Raw genomic sequence first — 23,669 nt, forward strand, 5'->3', positions numbered from 1 at the left:
ACTATTTTTGCCTTATAGTAGCTAGCATAAATTTCCAGCCATCTACAGCTTGCCAGGCTATCTATACCTTCTGAGGATACTTAACTATTTTTAGAAATAGTATTGCTGATAGTGCAATATAGCCTACAAGTTCAACCTCTGCCAAGCATGTCATCCAGGGCAATTGACTTGGTGAGAAAAACCTTCCTGGTCACCTGGGCAGATGTGTTTAGAAAGAAATATGAGCTGTCTAGTTAAAGTTACGGTGCTGTTTTTAGTAGGCAATGCAGTTAAATACCAACTGTACATTTTGACTAAGTTTGTGAGGCTATTGAAGGTTTGTGTTTACAAATGCAAGTCACTCAAGTTCAGTTTTACAGTGAAAATAAAGATATACTGATACATATAAATAGCAGGCATTAGCCCTCTTCTTGTTTGCTTGTTTTGGGGGGAAAGAGTGGAAAGAAACGCTGAGAGAGAAAGAACGAAATTCAGACATTTTCAACACTTAAAGAATTATTTTTAGAACTGTCAAAAACGTATGCATGATAGGATGTTTTATCACAGACTCTGGTACAGGACACTTGAGAGGAATTAGAAAACTGCCAACACAATATTTCTTATGGGAGAGTGAATAAGAAAGTGTATATTCAAAATAAAAAGCAATGAAATGGAAATACTCTTAAAATGAGTGTTGCATCCTTTCCTTTCTAGCTTTCCTTATTTTAAAATTGTTCCTTCAGTCACCAAGTTACTTGATGGCTTCTAAGCAGTATCTATCTTTGGTGATTGATAGCTTCATCTCCCCCTGTTGTCCAAACTGAAAACATCCAGCCCTCTAGAAACTGCCAGGCATTGCCCTGCTCTGTTATTTGTAAGCTGACATGAGGTAGACAGACACCTTCTGAAGTTTTATGCATGCTGTTTTCTCTCCTTGCTACAAGAAAAGCCTTTTCTTTTAACCTGGCTGCCTTTGAAGACCTGGCTCAGACATCTTCATGGCCTCTAAAGGTAAGAATAAATACAGCCAGATTCTTATTTATATTATGACTAAAAATATACAGTTGTGGAGGTGTTACAATCAGTGAGGTAGATACTTTAAAAGCTGTCATTTATCACTTTTGAACACTGGACTTTTTATATGTTAATCCCCAAGAGCATGTTACATTAAAATTAAAAAAAAAGAACACTATATCTGGTAGAATGTAAAAATACAGATGTAAGCAATGTTTCAGTTATCATGAATATAAATACAATGAATTAATAAGAATGGGAATGTTTAATGTTAGAAACAAGGACAGGATGATGTTCTAAGTTTTAAAGGAATTTGAAGAAAACTTTTCATGGATAAGTCATAAAATGTTAAAGTATAACTCAACAATTTTTAATTTCCCATTTATTATTCAAACTATACGATATAGCCATTTATTATAAAGAATCTGACACAAGTTATTGTATCATAAACTTGAGGAACTAGAAATAAATATTTCTGAATTGAGAAGCAAAAATCTTTCAGAATTTCTTTGCTATAAAAAATGAAACAGAAAATATCAAGTTTAAGCAAGCAGATCAGTAACTTTTGGGCAGAGGAGGCTGATGAGTTTTAGCTCAAATTCCTAAAACTATAAATACCATCATTGCTACTTTACTTTTCAACTGTTTTTGAAAGACAGGAGATGTATGTGAATTTTTTAAGAGCTACAATCTCACTAAAACATTGTGAAACTTGCTTAAAAATAAATTATAACATGCTTTGATTATCAGAACAAACCAGTAAACTATGGGCAATAATGAAAAGTTTTAGCATAAAGAATTACGATCAGTGTAATTGGTGGAAGACTTTTATGTGAGAATGGAGTCTACAAATTTATAATATCTTAATTAAAATTAATGATCAATTCAATTCATGGGCCTGCTTACTTGTTTCTTAAATTAAAACACTTTTTATGCTACTATTAAACAAATGAGGTCATCTTTTCATTTTTCATCAACAGTTAATGGATATGATTACCTGAGAATCACTAGTAAAGCTCATACAGCTTGTAAAATATATACATGAGATAGCAAAATCATGAATTTTAATATATGTATGCTTCATTTTCATATTTGAGGATGAATCCAAAAAACAAAAAAACCTTGACAAGTATTTTCTTCCATTTAAGACTGACACTAACACTTAATCCAAAACACTTCATCACTTTGTAAGAGTTACAGCAATACTGTAGCCTGTAAGGTAAAGAGTTCCAGAGTGCATGAAATATTTATAAGCTAGTTATACATTTTTAAAAGAGTAGATAGAAATTCAAAGCCAGATAGAAATTCAAAGGAGTTCCTTCTTCATCTGGTGGTCTGAGTCTTTGAAGAAACTTGTGACTAGAAAGCAATATTATGATCAAAATATGATTAATATACCAAAAAAGCAGTGGTGTTCAGTAATGTTAAGGACTTAGGATAAACTTAGAGACAAAACTTACCTAGAAAACTAACATTCTTTCTGCAACCTATTCAAAAAGGTTTAACACACTATTTTTAAGTGACAATGTAACTTCCATTTGAATTAGAAATCTTGTTCCAAAGGGCAACTCAGGTTATCATCATTACTGTGAACAACATTTTTGTGGATGGTTTTCTTCAAATATATTTAAAGACATTATTTTTAACATCATTATAGTCTGCAGCCCTTGAAACTGTTTTGCCAGTAAGCGTTCTCCTAGGGAATTCAGGTTTATCAGAAATTTCACACATTTCGTTAGGCAGGTCAATCAGTACTATGACTTTGGAGGGTAGTCTGAATACTGGAAGCTGTTAGAACTGAAGGAACATTTTTGTGTTCTGGAGCCTCCTGGCTTAGTGCAAATAAACATAATTTAAGAACACGTTGGTCTGAAAGTTCGAGAGAAACAGGCGTGTCCAGGATGGTCTAAACCAAACAAGCGTTGCCAAAGGGTGCACCTATGTGAACTGATATCCCAGAAGAGTAAAATAACTGATCTCAGAATGGTGATTTCTGTAGGCAGTCTGAAATGCAGACTCACCCATTCTCTATTCCCAAAGAGACACTTTGAACATGATCTCCTCTGGGACCCAAGTGCTTCACTGCCTCTGGACCTACTATCAGACTTAAGGGTCTGAGGGCCAGAGTCAGAATGTACAACCACTTGCCAGGTACTAAATAGCCTGCTGCATCAAACAGTTTGCAAAATAAAATTGTGGCTATTTGCCAACTTTTAAATAACAAGACCAACAGTAAGAGAATCACATAGTCTTCTGCCAACTATTGCTAGAAACATATCCCTGCACATATTTTTTTTAAAATTGAGGAATAGGTGCTGGTGCTGTGACATAGTGAATAAAGCTGCAACCTGCAGTGCCAGCATCCCATATGGGCGCCAGTTCGAGTCCCTGCTGCTTCACTCCTGATCTAGCTCTCTGCTGTGGCCTGGGAAAGCAGTGACAGATGGCCCAAGTCCTAGGGCCCCTGCACCCACATGGGAGATCCGGAAGAAGCTCCTAGCTCCTGGCTTCGGATCGGCACAGCTCTGGTCATTGTGGCCAACTGGGGAGTGAACCAGCAGGTGGAAGACCTCTCTTTTTCTCTTTCTGCCTCTTCTTTTTCTCTGTTAACTCTTTCAAATAAATAAATAAATAAATCTTTAAAAAAATAAATAAATAAATTGAGGAATAACACATACTCAGTAGAGCACTTAAAGAGTATCAAACTTAGGCTCCATAGCTTTTAAAATAAGGACACATTCATATAATCACCATCAAGATCAAGATACAGAATTTGGGCCGGCGCCGTGGCTCACTTGGTTAATCCTCCGCCTGCGGTGCCGGCATCCCATATGGGTGCCGGGTTCTAGTCCTGGTTGCTCCTCTTCCAGTCCAGCCCTCTGCTGTGGCCTGGGAGGGCAGTAAAGGATGGCCCAAGTCCTTGGGCCCTGCACCTGCATGGGAGACCAAGAAGAAGCACCTGGCTCCTGGCTTCGGATGGGCGCAGTGCCATCTGTAGCGGCCATTTGGGGAGTGAACCAACTGAAGGAAAACTTTTCTCTCTGTCTCTCTCTCTCTCACTGTCTATAACTCTACCTGTCAAATAAATAAATAAATAAAAAGATACAGAATGTTCCTAACAACCCATACAGTTACTTTCTGTCCAGTTGTCATGCATCTCCAGTCCCAAGATGAACTACCATTTTGAATTTTATCATTGTGAACCACTTTCCCCTAGATGATGATCTCGCCCATATGTGTCTCTAATGTGTTTAGTGCTTCTGAAACTAATGCCGGAGACAGGATGCTTCTCATCATTTAATATATTCTAGTTCACATTGCTATATTGCATATTAGCTCCTCTCTCAAATCTGGCATAGTGTTAGATAGCCTTCTTCTGAACTTGCCCTTTGGGATCCTCTTAAGGGTTCCTTCTCTAGAACAAGGGGAGTTATAAAGTCTAAATCCTTCATGTCTACTCCAAATCTAAGAGACGTTCAGGATGAGGTCCTTCTAGGACGCACATTCTAAAGTATGAAGGAACTTCAAAAAGTTCATGGAAAATGCATATCATGAAAAAGAACCACACATGAATTTCAAAATGTTTTCTCACCAAAATTAACATATTTTAATTCCATTTTTATATAAACTTTTAAAAATACCTTTGTATTATCAGTATGGAGCTCTACTTTCTGGTATCAAATTACAATTTATTGCTATTTGCTCTTTTAAAAAAAAAAACATTTTATTTATTTGAAAAGCAGAGTTAACAGAGAGAGAGAAGGAGAGAGAGAGAATTTCCATCCACTGGTTCACTCCCCAAATGTCTGCAGCAGCCGAGGCTGGGCCAAGCCCAAGCTAGGAGTAAGGCGCTTCATCCAAGTTTCCCACACAGGTGACAGGAGACCGAGGACTTGAACTATCTTCCGCTGCTTTCTCAGGTGCATGAGCTGGGAGGTGGATTGGAAGTGTTGCAGCTGGAACTGTAACTGGCACCCAAATGGATTGCCAGCACTGCAAATGGCAACTTAACCCACTGTGCCACAGTGCCTGCTCTATTTGATCTTAACTCTAAAGTATGTCCAAATTCTAAACATCATGACCATTAAAAACTCTGAAATCCTACCCCAACAGTAATAAATTCAGTCTATTCTTACAACCTCAAAGTTAAATAAGTGAATCATCTAGCAATCATCCCTCAATAACACTACATGTATAGATAACCTTAATGAGCCTGTCCTTACTAAAATCAATCTACATCAGTGTACAAAGCGCCAATCAAAACATTAGGGTTCTTTTTTTTCCCCCTTCTTCCAGTTATTTGTTTAGACCAGACTTGAATTTTCTTAATTATGAAGAACTTACTGTTTTCAAAGAAAACCCATTCAATTATTAATATGTATTTTTTAAACTTGTAGAAACTTCCAGAAAAATATCCCTCCTGTAACATGAACTTGATGTTGCTGCTTCAGTGAGGTCACTGTATGTATTGTTAATGGTATACATTCCATATATGGAAGAACAGTACATTTTCAGATTTCTGTGCCATAGTTATAAATTTACTCCTCATATCAATACAGAACCAGTTCCCTTTTGCTTTACCATGTCTATAGAACTAGCTGAATTACTTCTCTTCAAATGACTCCTCTCATAGTTGGTACATCTGTCACGCACCTTGCTATACCTACAAATCTGAAGTAGCACATGGATTTTTTGAAGTTTATTTATTTATTTGAAAGGGAGAGAGAGAGAGAATCTTCCATCCACTGGTTCACTTGCCAAATGGCCCCAACAACCAAAGCTAGACCAGACCAAAGTCAGAAGTTAGAACTCCATCTGGGTTTCCACATGGGTGACAGGGATCCAAGTACTTTAGCCATTTCCTACTGCCGTCCCAGGCCTATTAACAGGGAGCTAGCTGGGAAGCAAAACAGTCAGGATTCAAATCATCACTCAGGTATGGGACGCTGGCATGGCAAGGGGCCGCTTAACCTGCTGTGCAGCAATGTCCTCCCCGAAATGGAAGAGCTGATAAGTTAAATACACTTAGGAAAACTCTGATACTTTATAGATAAATAAAGATGAGAAATGAAAGCACTACTGGTCTTTGAATGACAGCGATACCCAAACAATAGTTATATGCATAGAAAAGGGAAAAATGATATTAGAAAGTCTATCATTTATATTTTCAATCCAAAAACTTTTACATGCACCACTAATTAGAGTTTATGCACAATATTACACAGACTAATATATGGTAAATAGCAAACCTCTGGGTTTTCATCTGAGAAGTGACAGAAATAGTAATATATTTACTTGACAATAATAAACAAGTGATTGCTAAAAAAAAAAATCAAAGCCATACATTAAAAAATTCTGTAGCTATTTTGTCTTTTATAATATTGTGTGAACCTCCATCAAAACATTATTAGATACCTGAGGTTGACATCCTGTCACACAAGTTAAACCTTCATTTGCAATATCAGCATCCCATATGGGAGCACCAGTTCAAGTCCTAGCTGCTCCACTTCCAGTCCAGCTTCCCGTTAGTGCACCTGAAAGAGTGGCAGAAGATGGCCCAAGTGCCTGACCCCAGCACCCAGTTGCAGCTCCTGGCTCCTGGCTTTGGCCTGACCCCGCCCTGGTTGTTGCAGCATTTGGGGAGTGAACCTGCTGGTGGGAGACTCTCTCTCTAGTCTTTCCTCTCTTCTCTTAATGCAACTCTGCCTTTTGAAAGACAGAGTTACAGAGGGAGGTAGAGACAGAGAGAGAGGTCTTCCATCCACTGGTTCACTTCCCAATTGGCTGCAATAGCCAGAGCTGCGCCAATCCGAAGCCAGGAGCTTCTTCCAGGTCTCCCACACAGGTGCAGGGTCCCAAGGACTTGGGCCATCTTCTACTGCTTTCCTAGGCCACAGCAGAGAGCTGGATTGGAAGAGGAGCAAGCCGGGACTCGAACTGGTGCCCGTATGGGATGCCAGCAATTCAGGCCAGGGCTTTAACCTGCTGTTCCACAGCGCCAGCCCCCAAAGAAATAAATCTTAAAGTCATCTATTGTGGACAGATAATTCAACTTTTTTCACAGCCTTTACCATCAGTCTTCCAGAGGCCAGATGGTGGAAGCAAAGGGTACTGAAAAATGAAAGAAGGGGCACTAAAATGACAGATGCCTGGAGATAATCTACCATCTTAATTAGGAACTTACAAATATTTTAAGAAAGACTAAATGGAATGACCTAAATTTAAATGTGTATTGGGGTTTTCTTTCTCTTGCAGATGCACACAACCAAAGAAGTAGAGGTCAGCCCGGCTTTCTTCCTGGAGCTCCAGATCCAAACCAAAACTTGCGTGCCTCCTCATCCGATCCAGGGAATCAAGTATGGCAGCCAGGTGTTCCTTCACCAAGTAATTTCCTGCCAACCATCAGTTTTCCTCCTGGGCTAGAATATTTAAGCCAGGTGTTTTTATCTTTCTAATATTACAAGGTTTTCCCCTTAAAATTATTGCAAACATCACCTCTTGCTTTTCAACTAAAGTTGAGAGACTGCAACCAATAATTGACGAATCATGAAATTATAAAATATTAATTCTATTTACTTGTACTAATAGGCATATGTTTATTTTCTTTCATTTCTATTCTATTTTTATTTTTCTTATTTTTTAACAGAGCGATACTATTTTTCATTGAGCTATTTAGCACATTTTTATCAACCTTCTGTTCACTGCTTAAAGTGTCAGCAAATTTATCCTTAAGGAACTCTCTAATATGTCTAATCACCTACAATTATTTTTAATTAAATAATATTTATTGGGTGTGTCCTATACTCAAGGCACATAGAAAGCATGAAACCTAGTCCCTCACACCCAAACATGAAGCAATCTAATGGGTGAAAAATATTGATAAGAAATGCAAGGCTATGCAAAAAAAAAAAAAAAAAAGCCTGATCAACACAAAAGTGAAATGTGTGCAGGTGGATAGAGGAGAGAAAAGCCATTAAGGCTCAAAAGACTCAAAGAAACTTCCACAATGAGCTGAAACTTCACCTTCAACTAAAAAAGGAATTGTAAATCAAGGGAAAGCAAGTTGAGAAGCTAACATTATTGTCTTCTGGTTTTGCTGCACCTCCAGGTCAATTCATTTGAAAAACCATATTCCTGCGGGTATAGTCGCTGTTCTAGTCATTGTAATGTAAGCAGTAACTCAAGCCTTGTAATAAATCAATCAACAAATATCATCGGAATGATACAGCAATAAACAGCAACTGCTATCTACGCTTATTGCTACTTTTATATTTTATCCTGTAAAAGATTAGAAATACACTAATATTGAGATGTCAGCACATGTGCTGCAGTTTTCAGCTTGTTTGGCATTCTTTCAAACTATAAAGTCTATCTCCTTTATCAAAATCAAATCTCTGTGCTAATTCCCTAAAGGTACAAGAGATTTCTGTTATGCCTGATAGGGTTTAAGCTGCATGTAGCATATGTTCCTGGGAAAATGTTTATAATTGCAGATGCCTTCTCCAGAAACCCACTGGCAGACAAATGTACTTTAGAGACTGGAGAGCTTGGGGAGATATGTAAAAGAGCTGGAAAATCTAACCTACCCTCTTCCATCTGCAGAAAGGATCAGCTGTAATAGCTGACTAGAGTTGATTAACTGCTGCAAGCTGTTTGGGAATGTTGTCAGACAAGGTTTTGCCAAGTATAAAAGTGATATACCAGTGCCAGAGGGCTGAGGTTTGATGATCACATATGGTCATCACATATTCTTCTTCCATCCATGAATGATGACACACCGGAGCCAGATGCCTGACATGAACACTTTAAAAAAAAAAATGCAATACACAGAGATATGAACCCACTGGCTTCAATCTAAAATGGAGTATATTTGCCAAAAATATAACTTGGTTCATCTTTTTCAGAAACCAAAATATGCCCTAAATCATTGACTATATTTTTCTTCTAAATAGAAAGATAATTTGCTCACTTTATATTAAATGAACAATTATTTTATTTACTTTATATCAGTGTACATATAAAAGGATCAATGAGAATTTTAAGAGTTGTGAGTCTGAAGAGACATAATATAAAATGCATTTTTAACTTTTACCTGAAAGCCATAAGAAGATATAAAATCGTGAATATTTGAAAATAATCCATTCTTCAGGAAGTAACCAGGAAATTAACATGATAAAAATCTTTCCAAATTCAAATAAGATGATTTCTAAAAACAAGTATTTCATTTTCCTTTAATAAAGTCCGCTCGGTGCACTCAATGCCTATTAAGAATCTCATTTCCATAAATAATCTAAAAATAAACATTCAAGGGCACTTCAAAAGTTCATGGAAGATGGAATCCAAAGTTTGTTTTGGTGCATAAAAAAATTGAAATATAGTCATACTAGGAGTTTTCAAATAGATTTACCTTTTAATTCCATTTCCTACAAAATATTTGACATATCACTGTATAAATACGTCACTGTAAGTTACAGCAAAAAAAAAAAAAATTCTTTCCAGATTGAATTTATATGTTCATAACATTCAATAATTTTTTACTCCATGGTGTCAAAGGAGAATTATTTAGTTACCTAAAGGTAAAAGCAGTAAATGAAAGTCTACAAATACATATGTAAATATCTAATTAATTTTGAAATACATAATTAAATGGAAACATTTATTTTTGTAAAACTGATTTAAGAAACTGATTCTAAGCTGTATACCCTGGATTGTCATTGTGTTTTCATTTCTGTAGCTTTCATATTTTTTTTTTAATTTTTGACAGGCAGAGTGGACAGTGAGAGAGAGAGACAGAGAGAAAGGTCTTCCTTTTGAAGCTGGTTCACCCTCCAATGGCCGCCATGGTAGGCGCGCTGCGGCCGGCGCACCGCGCTGTTCCGATGGCAGGAGCCAGGTGCTTATTCTGGTCTCCCATGGGGTGCAGGGCCCAAGCATTTGGGCCATCCTCCACTGCACTCCCTGGCCACAGCAGAGAGCTGGCCTGGAAGAGGGGCAACGGGGACAGGATCGGTGCCCCGACCGGGACTAGAACCCGGTGTGCCGGCGCCGCAAGGTGGAGGATTAACCTACTGAGCCACGGCGCCGGCCTGTAGCTTTCATATTTAAGGAATGTTTTACTTACCTTGACACATGAATATATAATTCAGTCTATAATTTCTAATAAAGCTATCAACCAATAAAATCTGATTAAAAAGGACCAATTTGGACAATGTTTTATGAGTGATTAGGGGATAACTGACCCTGAAACCCAAGAAGTTTGCCAACAAACAGAAGAAATCAAATGTTATTACATATAGGATGAGTATAAGAGTGAAGAAAATAAAAATGGCTCTTAAGAGCGTCATTTAACAGTTAATTTCTCAATCATAAGCTTAATTTAGTAATGGCAGCAAAATAATACAGTAGAAAATACGTAAGAATCATTGGCCAATAACAAGCTCTATGATCCTATGCAAATGACAATCTCTCTGAGATTGTTTCCTCACATGTAAAATTAGTGATATCTATCACTGAGTTTTGTGAGGATTAAATCAGGAACTATGTCAAAATATATGTCACAATGACTCTATCATGGTTGGTAGTTATTAAGCAAACAGTTATCACTGGATATTAGAGAGGCACCGACTTCTCTTTTCACTGTAAAGTAAATCTCTACAATTGATAGCTTCTAAACTCCAAGACTAAAACCTGATCTACAACACCAGCAGTTAGATTTCTAACTTCAAAGATTAGTCTTGCCCCATCGATATCCAACCTTAAATTCCTCCATCACAGATTCACTGCTAAATAATATTTACCCTATTTGAGGCTTATTTACTCTCTCCTCATAACCCTCCATTTTCTTCAAAAGAGAACAAAATAATGAAAATAAGATACAAATTTTTTAAATTTTATAAATAGCTTTTTCACAATTATGTACATAGGTTTCAGAATATCTCAAGATAGTAGTGATTTTTTGAAAAATATTTTTGTGACTTTTTTTTTATTTGACAGGTAGAGTCATAGACAGTGAGAGAGACAGAGAGAGAAATGTCTTCCTTCCATTGGTTCACTTCTCAGATGGCTGCTACAGAGCCAGGTGCTTCCTCCTGGTCTCCCATGCAGGTGCAGGGCCCCAAGCACTCGGCCATCCTCCACTGCCCTCCTGGGCCACAGCAGAGAGCTGGACCAGAAGAGGAACAACTGGGACTAAAACCGGCGCCCATATGGGATGCTGGCACCGCAGGCAGAGGATTAACCACAGCACCGGCCCCCCTTTGTGATTCTTAAAAAAGAGATCATTTGCACTATTTTATAAATAATAAGATTTAAATCAAAGAAATGATATTCAGGATTAACCATTGTCATGTAGCTGGTTAAGGCACTGCTGAAGATGCTAGCATTCTATATGGGGATAGCAGTTCTCTGATATACAGCTCCTCTGTATCTGATCCAGCTTCTTGCTAACGTTCCTGGGAAAGTAGTGGAAGACGGCCCATCTACTTGAGCCCCTGCCACCCAGGTGGGAATTCTGGATAGTGTTCCTGTCTCTTGGCCTTGGCCTGGCCCAGCTTTGCCCATTGCAGTGATTTGTAGAGCAAACCAGCAAATGAGAGATCTCTTTCTCTGTTCCTTCATTGCTCTGCCTTTCAAATAAATAAATTTTAAAATTAAAGAAATTATATTTACTTTCCCTCCACCTCAGGTTATCTAAAGAGAACAATATAGCTTCAAGATTTCTGAAACTGCATTTGTGGTGCCCAATCAATACCAAATTTCAATAGTAACTGGTTTTGCTTAACAATTACTGATAAGTTTATTAACATGAAAGAAAGTGAAGAAAATTTTAAGGTGAAATAATTTTAAGGATTATAAAATACAATGATCAGCACTGTATTTAGAGTTATGATTTGCTTGATTGGATCTTCAAGTACTGAATATCAAATCTAAAATATACACAAATAACATTCCCTCTAAGAAGACATTCTTCATATTTTCTTTAGAAAAAGAATTACTATTGTATATTTTTGAATATAGTCATTTCTCACCTATCTGTGGATACTTTATGTAGGTAACTTCATTTTTAATTATATAAATTAAGTTTTATGTCACACTTCAGTGCCATAACTATTGTTCTGCTTACATTGATATTTTATTGGCATCAATGTGATTTCTGTAGTTTTCTAGTCCAAAGGAGAGAGGGGATGAGAGAAATTTATGGAATTTTTAACAAAGTTGTTTCTTCAGCAGGAGGAATGAATTGAATCTGACAGAATAGCAATTGGGTTAGACAGGGGTTAAATGTGCGAGTCCAGGCCATCTAATCACTATTTGTTTTTAAAGATTTATTTATTTACCTGACATGACGAGAATGGGGGCTGCAGGGGAGAGACAGAAACAGAGACACAAAGAGAGAAAAAGAGGGAACAATCTCTCATCTACTAGTTTGCTCCCCAAATTCTCAAAACAAGTGGGCTGGGCCAGGTCAAAGCCAGGAGCAAGGAACTCCATGTGATCTCCCATACAGATGGCAAGGATCCAAGTACTAGGCCCCCAAGTCGTTATTAAGTTGTTTCATTTCTTTAACAAAAATCAGGAGGATTACCGCTTGTCCATTCCTGCTACTACTATGAAATGCCGGAGGCAGGCTCACTTTATAAAGAAAAGAGGTTTGTTCAGCTTATCGTTCTGGAGAGCCAGAGGCCTGTTTCCATCAACAACGGCATGTGAGGGCCTCTCCATGGCATGGTATCACAAGGGTGGGAGCACACACAGAAACAGAAGATCTCATCAACAAACACGGAGCCAAATATGACTCTGGGGGCCAACCCCTATTTTATAACAAATTGTGTTCATAAGAATAAACTCAAGGACTTTTGAAAATGACCTTAATGCTTTCCAAGGGCAGCACTCTCAGTGACCTATGGGCCTCCTCCTAGGCCCCACCTCTTAAAAGCCTGACCACCTCCCAACATCACCACACTGGAGACAAGCTCCTGACATATGAACCCTTGGGAAGGAAACTCAAACCACATGCAAACCCTAGCAGGATTCTCTTTTTGTAAGGATTTATTTATTTGTTTTGAAAGTCAGAGAGAGGGAGGGACACAGAGAGAGAGAGAGACAGACAGACAGAGAGAATCTTCTACCAGTTGGTTCCTTCTCCAGATGGCCACAATGGCCAGGGCTGGGCCAGGTCGAAGCCAAGAGCCAGGAGCTTTATGGAAGTCACCCATATGGGTGGCAGGGGCCCAAACGCTTAGGCCATTTTCTTTCCACTGCTTTTCGCAGGCCATTAACAGGCAGCTAGATGGAAAATGGAAAGCAGCTGGGACACAAACTGGCACCCATATGCGATATCAGAATCATAGGCAACAGCTTTATTTGCTATGCCACAATCCACCGCCTCCCCACTCAGTGTGATTCTTATTTGGAGATTGTTTAAAAATCTCCAGCTACTGTTTCTGAGATCTACCCTTATTTCTCGCTACCACTGAAAGAGCACAGAGTGAAACACTTCCTATTCTTTTCATTAGCAAATGTGTATTGGAACTTTCAGTAGATTTTTACTGGAATAAATGAATTACACCTTCCTTTGCAGCATAAAATGTCATCTGCTTTCAAGTGCTTTCCTGATAGAGAACATGAAAAAAACACATAATTTCATGTGGCATAGTAGATGGGTTCACATTAGTATCTTCAAAGTTTTTTGACATATTGCAATGTAATACTTTTTTTCTATTTCATCCTTTAACAGTTAGACCTGATCATTATACACCAGCAGGTGGAGCTTCTTGGAAGTAAGTATATTGTTTTATTTATTAAAATTATGGTAAATATTTTCATTTTTAGAGGTTTTTTTAACATACGAATGTCAGAAAAATCATATGTGTAGAACAGAATTAGAGCAAAAAGAGCACTACAACAGGAGCCAGTGCTGTGGCATAGCAGGTAAACCTGCCGCTTACAGTACTAGCATCCTATATGTGGGCCAGTTCAAGCTCCGCTGCTCCACATCCGATTCAGCTTCCCAGGAAAGCAGTGGAAGATGGCCCAAGTGCTTGGGGCCCTGCAACCATGTGGGAGACCCAGAGGAAACTCCTGAATCCTGGCTTCAGATAGGTCCAGCTCTGGCCATTGTGGCTGTTCGGGGAGTGAACCAGCAGATGGAAGACATCATTTTCTCTCTCTCCCTCTCTCTCTCTCTCTCTCTCTGCCTCTGCCTCCCTGTAAATCTGCCCTTCAAGTAAATAAGTAAATAAATAGTTTCTTAAAAAAAAAGCAACATTGGCTGGCGCCGTGGCTTAACAGGCTAATCCTCCGCCTTGCAGTGCCGGCACACTGGGTTCTAGTCCAGGTCCGCGCTGGATTCTGCCCCGGTTGCTCCTCTTCCAGTCCAGCTCTCTGCTGTGGCCCGGGAGTGCAGTGAAGGATGGCCCAAGTGCTTGGGCCCTGCACCCGCATGGGAGACCAGGAGAAGCACCTGGCTCCTGGCTTCGGATCAGCATGAAACGCTGGCTGCAGCAGCCATTGGAGGGTGAACCAACGGCAAAAAGGAAGACCTTTCTCTCTGTCTCTCTCTCTCTCTCACTATCCACTCTGCCTGTCAAAAAAAAAAAAAAAAAAAAAAAAAAAGCACCATACCCATTTTTCTTAAAATAAAAGCTGAAAATAAAATTTTTAGTCTGATTAAGATGACACTAAAAGCATAAAACTGCCCAAAGTTTTAGTGCTATAGTCACTAAAATTCTAAAATTACATTTAATCTGAAATGATAAAGGATTTTTGATAATTTCTATGGATAATCACCTTTTAAATTTCTTTTTTTATTTATTTATTTGATAGAGTTACAGACAGTGAGAGAGGGAGACAGAGAGAAAGGTCTTCCTTCCATTGGTTCATTCCCCAAATGGCCGCCACAGCTGGCACTGCGCCGATCCGAAGCCAGGAGCCAGGTGCTTCCTCCTGGTCTCCCATGTGGTTGCAGGGACCCAAGCACTTGGATCATCCTCCATTGCCCTCCCAGGCCACAGCAGAAAGCTGGACTGGAAGAGGAGGAACTGGGACTAGAATCCAGCACCCATATGGGATGCCAGCACAGTAGGCGGAGGATTAACCAAGTGAGCCACGACGCCAGCCCACCTTTTAAATTTCTTAACAATTTCAGAAATAGGAATCAAGATTGAGATGAACCAAAATGCTTCAAACAAAATGACACTACTTTATTATTTCATCATTGTCTCACCAAATAGCCAAATTATTTATCACTACCCAAACATACCAACTGAATCAAAATTACTTGTCTATTTTCTGTTGTTAGCATTGTATATTATTCAAAATTGAAATCAATAGATTGCAGGATAGCTTACAAGCTTCAATATATTACCAGATGGAGATTTTAAACAAATTTTTCCTTACTATTAGTAAATTATCTCAGTATCTTACATGGTAATGACAAAATTATTATTGTTATGATTACTGTTTTTCAAAGATTCATTCATTTATTCAAAAGGCAGAGAGTTGCAGAGGGAGAGGGAGACAGAGAAAGAGAGAGCTTCTATCTGTTGTTTCAGTCGCAAATGGTTGCAATGCCCAGGAGCCTGGGACCCCATCCAGGTCTTCTACACAGGTGACAGGGGTCCACAGACTAGGCCTATCTTCTACCGCCTTCCCAGGTGCATTAGCAGAGACCTGGATTGGAAATGGAGCAGCCAAGATGTGAACCGGCCCCGATATATGATGAAGGCATTTCAGGCTGCAGCCTAACCCCATGTGCCACAATACCTGTCCCCATAATTATTATTTGAATAGTAGATTCTTCTTTACAGCATGGGTTCTTTAGTTGAAAACTGGTACTACAAGTTTTAAAGTAGATCATATATTTAGAGTCAAAATTATATATATATATATATATATCCTCATAATTTGCTTTGGTTTCTATAAATCCTCAAAATTTACAGTATGGAACTGGATTTATAAGATACTAGCTGCTGAATAATAATCACTGCATTTTCTTTCCATAACACTTGCCCTTTGCTTATCCAAAGGTTTCGACACTGAACAAAGCATTATTTTATGAATTTTTGTTTTGCTCCAATAGTGATACTCGGTACTGAGACCTCCAACAAATATGAAATTAAAAACAGCTTGGGACGAAGAATTTACTTTGCAGTGGAGGAAAGCATCTGCTTTAATCGTACGTTCTGTTCCACGCTGCGATCTTGCACCCTGAGGATCACAGATAACTCTGGTCGAGAGGTGATTACCGTAAACAGGCCCTTGAGGTGTAACAGCTGCTGGTGCCCTTGCTACCTACAAGAGGTTAGTCACTGGCTCTGAGTGTCTTTTTTTTTTTTTTAAAGATTAACAATTACTTCTTTAAATGGAATTCATCTGAAACTATGGGGAAATTAAGCTTTCAATTTTTTGAATTAGTATGTTGCTCCTTGCTGTTCTAAACAGCTTGAAGATGTGATGATTCACTACATTTTTTTTTCTTTTGGAACAAAAAACTCTGGTGGCTTCTGTGATATTGTTGGAGACAGCTCTTGCATCATGTAAATTAGACACACCCTCCTCAATCTGTGTATTAGCCGTGTAACTGTAACATCTACAAGTTCCACCATTGTTTAAATAATATAGTTTTTGACTTCTCTAACTGTAGTGAATTCCAGGAGGTTCTTGGTGATACTAAACTCCTCTTAGATGTTCTCACAGTTAGGATTTAGTATTTAGGACAGAATCACCCATTTGATTTACCCTTGATGACAAATCCCAAGGTGTGGCAAGACAATGTTATTGTTGCAAAGGGAAAGAATCAAGTAATTTACTTTAATATATAATAGAATCTCATCATTATTTAATAGGCCTATAATAATAACTCACTTTGACACCATGGAATTATGAGGACACAGAATTTTTACCTACTTTACTGCTTTTAGCATCATGACTTCTCTGTGAACTGGAAAGAGTAGATTTCATTCTCTGTATTTTGTAGTGAAGAAAACCAGGACTCAGAGAGTCAAGGTGGCTTGCCGGGGATATCATAGATGAGACTTGATCAAAGTGTCCTGATTCATTCCCAACCCTCTCTGCTGAGGACATGTGTGTAAATGCTGCCATATGGATGATAGGAAATAAATAATAATATGAAAGGTGATTTTTAGGGACGTGTCTAACAATATGTATTGAAGCTAAGTATTTATAGGCACATACCTGGCTAAGTGATGTAATAGCTCAAAAATACATAAGTCCAAGATTTCCATCCTCTTACTAAGGATGTTTGAGATTAGTATGCCCAAAGAAGATACAGCTAATAGAATTGTAGCAAATATGCCCATTTTATAATTTCTGATATTTGATTATGCTTCATAATAATCCAGTATAACATATAAGTTTATATCCACCAATAATTTATTTTACTTGGTGAAATGAAACCAATTACTTTAATAGTGATCCCAGAAGAAATTTATATAATTCTGTGTAATCTAACTGAAACCACATTTATTCAAAAACACTATGTGCATATGAATAAGACTATGAACAACAATACAAGATCAGGTGATGAAGAGATGGCTTGGTTTAAAAGAAAGCAACTTTACAATTTTTATTGACTTATTTGAAAGCGAAAAGGAGACAGAGGGAGAGGGCACTCCCATCCACAGGTCCACAGGTTCACTCCCCAAATATCTGCAATGCCCAGGGACTGGGTGAGGCTATAGCAGGGAGCCAAGAACCCAGTCCCTTTCTCCCACAGGGGTGACAGGGACCTAGCTACTTGAGCCATCATCTGCTGCCTCCCAGTGTGTTTTGGCAGGAAGTTGGAACTTGAAGCAAAGCCAGGACTCAAACTCCAACAATCTGATAAGGGATGCAGGTGTCTCACATGACAGCTAACTGCTAGACCAAATGCCTATCCCAAAAGCAAAAAATTTTTCAAATTTACAACCATCCCTAATTTATCTCATATAAGGATTTGATTTAGCTTACATATAAATGTAAGGGAAATAGGGTCAAATACTAAAATAATGCCTGAAAACACAAAAATGTAACTACTTGTCTTCAGCACTGTGGAAGACATGAGCCAGCAATCAAATTGGTGCTTAATAACTACAACCCTGCAAGAAGCATTTGTAATTAAACTCAAAAAGGTTAGCAGTTCACAATTTAAAGAGGAAAAACTTGGAAACACTTAACACTTGGTAGAGAAAGATCAAGATGAATGTGTGCCATGGCTGCCATTCTGAGTGTAGATATGATTTCCTATATGAGGACCAGCTTCCGTGCTTGACCAAGAGTTGTACTCAGAGTTGTACTCAGTTGTACTAAGATGGCAAAGAAGCCAGTACTTCAGGATCAAAAGACAATCCTGTGAATTTTTTCATGAAATGTGGAAAGCAAAAACCCTCTGCTTTGCATTTTTGTAGCAGATATTTAGAATGGTTTGTAGAAAATGATAATCAAAAATAATTGCATAACAATACACTGTTAGGAGGTAAATTGACATTATAGTAAAACTAAAATATAGCTTTAGAGAAATCTTACCTTATTATTATCTCTTCTTACAGTTAGAAATTGAAGCCCCTCCTGGAACCATAGTTGGTTATGTTGCACAGAAGTGGGACCCTTTTCTGCCTAAATTCACGATTCAAAATGCAAACAAAGAAGATATTTTGAGAATTGTTGGTCCTTGTACAACATGTGGCTGTTTTGGCGATGTGGATTTTGAGGTATGATTGACATAATGGAGGATGATTTTACTTAGGTCCTGATTTTCTGCAACATAAATCAATTTTTTAAATGTTCAAATCATGAAATAGCATTGAAATAAACTTAGAAAATAACATATTTATGCAATAATATAATAAATCTGTATTGTATGTGCCAAAAATAGTAATTCATAATTCCAGAAACACTAAATCTAAATATTAAAGAGTATTATAAAAATGTAATACAATAGTCATGATATCTGTTTTTCAATGAGCACAAATTTAACACATTAAATATAATAAATGGTTATTAAATAAAGCATTTCCTGAAAATATTAAGTACAATTTTATATGTCTTATGGGCAAAACTACTATATCTTACTTAAAATATAAAATGTTTTATAATTTTAAGTGCATAAAAGTCTTGGAACACCAAAATTTTTATGGACATTTAATTTTCGTTTTTCAAATTTACCAATATTTCTGATATTTAAAAATAACAGTCCCCCCAATTTTTGACTTGTATGATGTGTATGGAGTTGTAGCACACATAATGTAAAACAAGTACAGGTAGTTTAGAATCACCTAAATTATATATTTCTTTCTTTAGCCCTGGTGTTTACACATCCCAGTCCAGATCTCATTTCAGAAACACATTTCATTAAAACACCATAAAGTTAAAAACTATATTTATAAGACTTGCTCAGTTCATTATAAATCACTCTTCTCTCTGTAGCAATATGAACTATATTAACAGAGGAGATGACCTAATTTATATTACGTGTTTATTTTTTCATTCATTCATGTAAATTCCACCCTAGAATTCAGTCTTTGGGGCTTTAGGGAACAATATTCACATACACTATGATGCAAATGTTGCGAAATATTCTGTCCTGTGCCTTGGTTTTCCTAAGAGCAATATGATTGAAGCGAACTTAGCAACAGGAGTTTTGGTATGCACGGTATAGAGATGTCCTAAGTAATTTTTTCTATTTTCTATCTTCTACCACCATATGGAAAGAAAAAGTTTATAATGAATCACTTTCAACATCAGAATGGGGAACAGGATAAGCGAATGAATAGTTAATGAAGTTGCACTATAGATTTCTAGCTGAGAAGGACTGACAGACTGTGATGTCAAATTGGTCTGAACTTCTGGTGTGATATGTTAGCCAAGAGAGTTTTTAAAGTAAAAATAAGACATAGGTTGATTAGAAAGAGTGGCAAAATGAATATCTGAGTATAATATAAAAATATGATTTCACAGTAGCTGATCATATTTACATGTGTTAATACTTCTACAATCTCAGCAATAAACATTTTATAGTTTACAAATTATGCCTATAAGTTAATTTAATTCTTTAAAAATCATTTTCAAACACATCTTTTTTCATATATATTTTTAGTGGAATATTCAAGTTTACAATCTGGACTTCAGTCACATAAAGAAATGATCTTCATAATTAGATCATATAATTGAACTATGTACCTGCTGCCATCTTGTGGTAGCCTGCCTTTAATTATTTATTGCAATTATATTCTATATTTGCATACAAAAAATAAAATTATGATGGATTAGGAAACTATCAGAAAATCCAAATTCCTGAAGAGTGAACTGGCAACTGAAACCTACAAACCTATGCTTATATATAAAAGGCCAAATAACATGGAATTATCATCTGGGATGATGAATAAAATAACCCCTACTCTCATGAAATAAAGGTACTGAGAAATTAAAGCCAACTCTTCACTTTCAAATATAACACTTTTTATTTGCTTTTCAAAGGTGAAAACCATTAACGAGAAGCTTACAATTGGGAAGATTTCTAAGTACTGGTCAGGATTTGTAAATAACGTCTTCACAAATGCTGACAACTTTGGAATTCATGTTCCTGCAGACCTGGATGTGAGGGTCAAAGCGGCGATGATTGGTGCTTGTTTTCTCTTTGTGAGTATGGTCCCAGGGAGTATGGACCACTGACTCTTCTCCTTCTCACTTGCTGTAAAGCCAATCTCAGTTTCCACAGAGGCTGGTATGGGGCCAATGTTCTTCAGAAACCAGAATTTAGAAGCCTTCTGCAGGGGCTTACTGAACCCTTTTCCCCAAGGAATGACACTCCATCACACCCTACTCATCATTTCCTCAAAAGCTGTTTCCCTCCCTTTCAACCACAATTAAGACTTTTGCATGTTTTATGTATTTACTTTCAGAAAGGTAGACAGAGAGAAAGAAAGAAAAAAAAATCTTCCATCTACTGTTCACTCCCCAAATGCCCTCAACATTCAGATTTTGGGCTTATTTTTACTTAAACAGAAAAATACTTAAACATACACATCACACAATTTATCCTGGGTAGACACAGGGACTATTCCATTGCTTAACAACAACCTAGGTGGTAATCAGAACATGAAAAGTACAATTTTCTCATCCTTCCAATATGATCATAAAAAAGATGACTTAAAAAAAGTACCAGTTGCCAATATTACAAAGAGGTTATGTCTTTGTCCTTACTCTACAACTTACAATTTTATTGAAAACAATTTCTTCCCTGGCATATGGAGATGGGTGATGCAAGAAGAGAAGTCAAACAATATCTGTGCCAAAATGCTCAGCTATTCCCCTGTTCCTAATTTCCTCTCTAATATTTCTATATGATTTCCTACCGTTTCCAATAACCTTATGAAATTTAAAAATAAACATATATTCTCTCTCATATTTTGTTCACTTTAAGGGTTTTAGGATACTAAATCTTATGGCCATACAATCATGTACTGCTACAGAATAAAAAGTCTTATTTCTGAATCCATTCTGACAACATTTGGGACTGTATTAAATAAAAACAACTCCCTCATGACATTACCATCAAAAAAGTATAATACAGATATTCAATAGATAGATAGATAGACAGCTAATATGGAATTTCTAAAGGACTTTAGAGGAATTATTTTAATTAACTGTTTCCCTAACATAGCTAGAAAATAGAATTAATGTATATACAGTGCTTGGTTTTTACACTTATTAAGTAGTCACTCTCAATACCATGTTTTAAAAGATTTATTTATTTATTTAAAAGGTTTCAGAGAAAGGAGAGAGAGAGAAAAAAAGAAAGAGGGAGAGAGAGAGGTATCTTCCATCTGCCCGTTCATTCCCCCAAATGGCCTCAACGGCCAGGGTTGGGCCAGGCTGAAACCAGAAGCTTTATCTGGATCTCCCATATGGGTGCAGGAACCCAAGTACTTGGGCTTTCTTCTGCTGCTTTGCCAGGCATAGGGAGCTGGTTTGGAAATGGAGCAACCAGCACTCAAACTGATGCCCATATGGGATACTGGCATCATAGGCAGTGGCTTAACCTGCTACAACGCAACACTGGCTCCCAACACAGCTTTGGAGAACTCTGAACTAAGGGGCCAGGCTGAAGGCAGGAGCTGAGGACTCAACCTGGGTCTCACATGTGTATGGCAAGGACACAAGTACTTGGGCTATCACTTGCTGTCTTCTTTAGGTAACATTTGTAGGAACCTGAAATCAGAAATAGAGCCAGTACTTGAATCCTGGCACTTGGATAGGGGATGTGGGTGACCCAAGCTACATCTTAACTGTTAAGCTAAACATCTCCTACTTTGAATTTTTTGGAAACTTTATTTATTCATTTATTTGAAGCAGTGCATCAGAGATAGTGGAGAGAGACAGAGACAGAGCTCTTCCATCCATTGGTTCACTTCCTAGATGGCTGCAAAGGCCAGAGCTGGGCCAGGATCCAGGAGCTTCATCTGAGTCTCCCACATGTGTGGCATGGTCCCACACATTCCCAAGTGCATCATCGGGAAGCTGAATCAGAAGCTGAGTGAAATTGAACTGGCATTCTGATATGGGACATTGGCTTCACAAGTGGCAGTTTAATGCTTAGCCTGCTTAGCCACAATGCCCACCACCCCTGCTTTTAATTTTTAAATGACATCTACATTTTATTACTTTATGACCAACAAGCTTCAGAAAGTTCCTAGTGTGAGAACACTCTCTGAGGCTAACAACACAGTTCACAAATGCAGCCTAATCTTTGGTCTCTTCTGGTTCCAAGCTGCTCCCAATCCAACTTCTGCAGTCTCGAAGTTCTGGTGTAGTTTTCCATGCTTCCTCAGACGAGTACCCAACTGCTGGCCAGAAAGTCTGTGATGATATATCTAATTCTTACCCATAGGTCAGTGTCTATTACAACTTCCTGCAATGACCTATGATAGAGTGCCCTATGATCTCGCCCTGCAAAATGTTTATCACCCCACATTTTCACTACATTTCATGATGATTCAAATTACAAGTTACTTATACTCTGAAAATTCAACATGTGAATATCATGAAGCTTAAAACTTACTGATTTTTCTCCTGCTGATAAATTATATGTTGCTGGAACACCGCTGGGAAATATAATTGCTTTACATAATCAAAGCTTACATGTCAGACTCTTGATCTTAATTGTTGCCTTTTTGTAAATTCACTCATATTCAGTTTATTCTTTTGTAGGATTTTATGTTCTTTGAACATTCACTGGCTGGATTATAACAAGCAAGATGACGAAAACAATAAAATATGCAGAACATATTCCAGTAAGTAAAAGGCAAGTTTAAATGATCTCTTTCCCTTTGAAGATGTCTATATTTGACGCTATCTAATTCTTTTTCATTTTCTCCTAGAAATCCCTTGGGCACTGGATTTCATTTCTGAATGACTTGGGTATTTGCTTTTTTGTAACAAAATGTTAATTATTATATTTATTAAAACATGATTTAATGAGGCAATTATCTAGTTGTGAATGCATGATAGCTAAATACATGATTACTGGTCTGAGCATAAGGTTGCTTTGAGAGATTACCATTCTTTCTTTTCATCCTTTTGAAGTTATTGCAATAGTAAGCATGAAAGATGAGAACTGAGGCTTGCAGCATCACTGATGAAAATTCAATGTTTAGAGAACACTTTGAAGTTTTTCTGGT

General features: G+C 37.5%; 1 protein-coding gene across 2 annotated transcripts; it reads left to right on the plus strand.

The window, feature by feature from the left end:
- Positions 1–977: 977 nt before the first annotated feature.
- Positions 978–23,238, plus strand: PLSCR5 (phospholipid scramblase family member 5). 2 transcript variants are annotated; one of them, XM_062178633.1, is made up of 7 exons: positions 978–990; positions 7,249–7,430; positions 13,730–13,772; positions 16,073–16,293; positions 18,540–18,701; positions 20,467–20,628; positions 23,200–23,238. In XM_062178633.1, the coding sequence occupies exons 1-7, from the start codon at positions 978–980 to the stop codon at positions 23,236–23,238; spliced, it is 822 nt and encodes a 273-aa protein (XP_062034617.1). The 2 variants fall into 2 exon arrangements, with proteins under 2 accessions (XP_062034617.1, XP_062034627.1); XM_062178643.1 differs by having other exon boundaries at positions 7,249–7,398; positions 13,734–13,772.
- Positions 23,239–23,669: the final 431 nt, after the last annotated feature.

Source organism: Lepus europaeus, chromosome 2 (genome assembly GCF_033115175.1).
Source record: "Lepus europaeus isolate LE1 chromosome 2, mLepTim1.pri, whole genome shotgun sequence".
Lineage (NCBI taxonomy): Eukaryota > Metazoa > Chordata > Mammalia > Lagomorpha > Leporidae > Lepus > Lepus europaeus.

Bases quoted from the DNA above. Each gene is read 5' to 3' on its own strand.
- PLSCR5 (XM_062178633.1), top strand. The intron at 7,431-13,729 runs GTGTTTTTATCT...ATCCTTTAACAG, and splicing joins GGCTAGAATATTTAAGCCAG to TTAGACCTGATCATTATACA. The intron at 13,773-16,072 runs GTAAGTATATTG...TTGCTCCAATAG, and splicing joins GCAGGTGGAGCTTCTTGGAA to TGATACTCGGTACTGAGACC.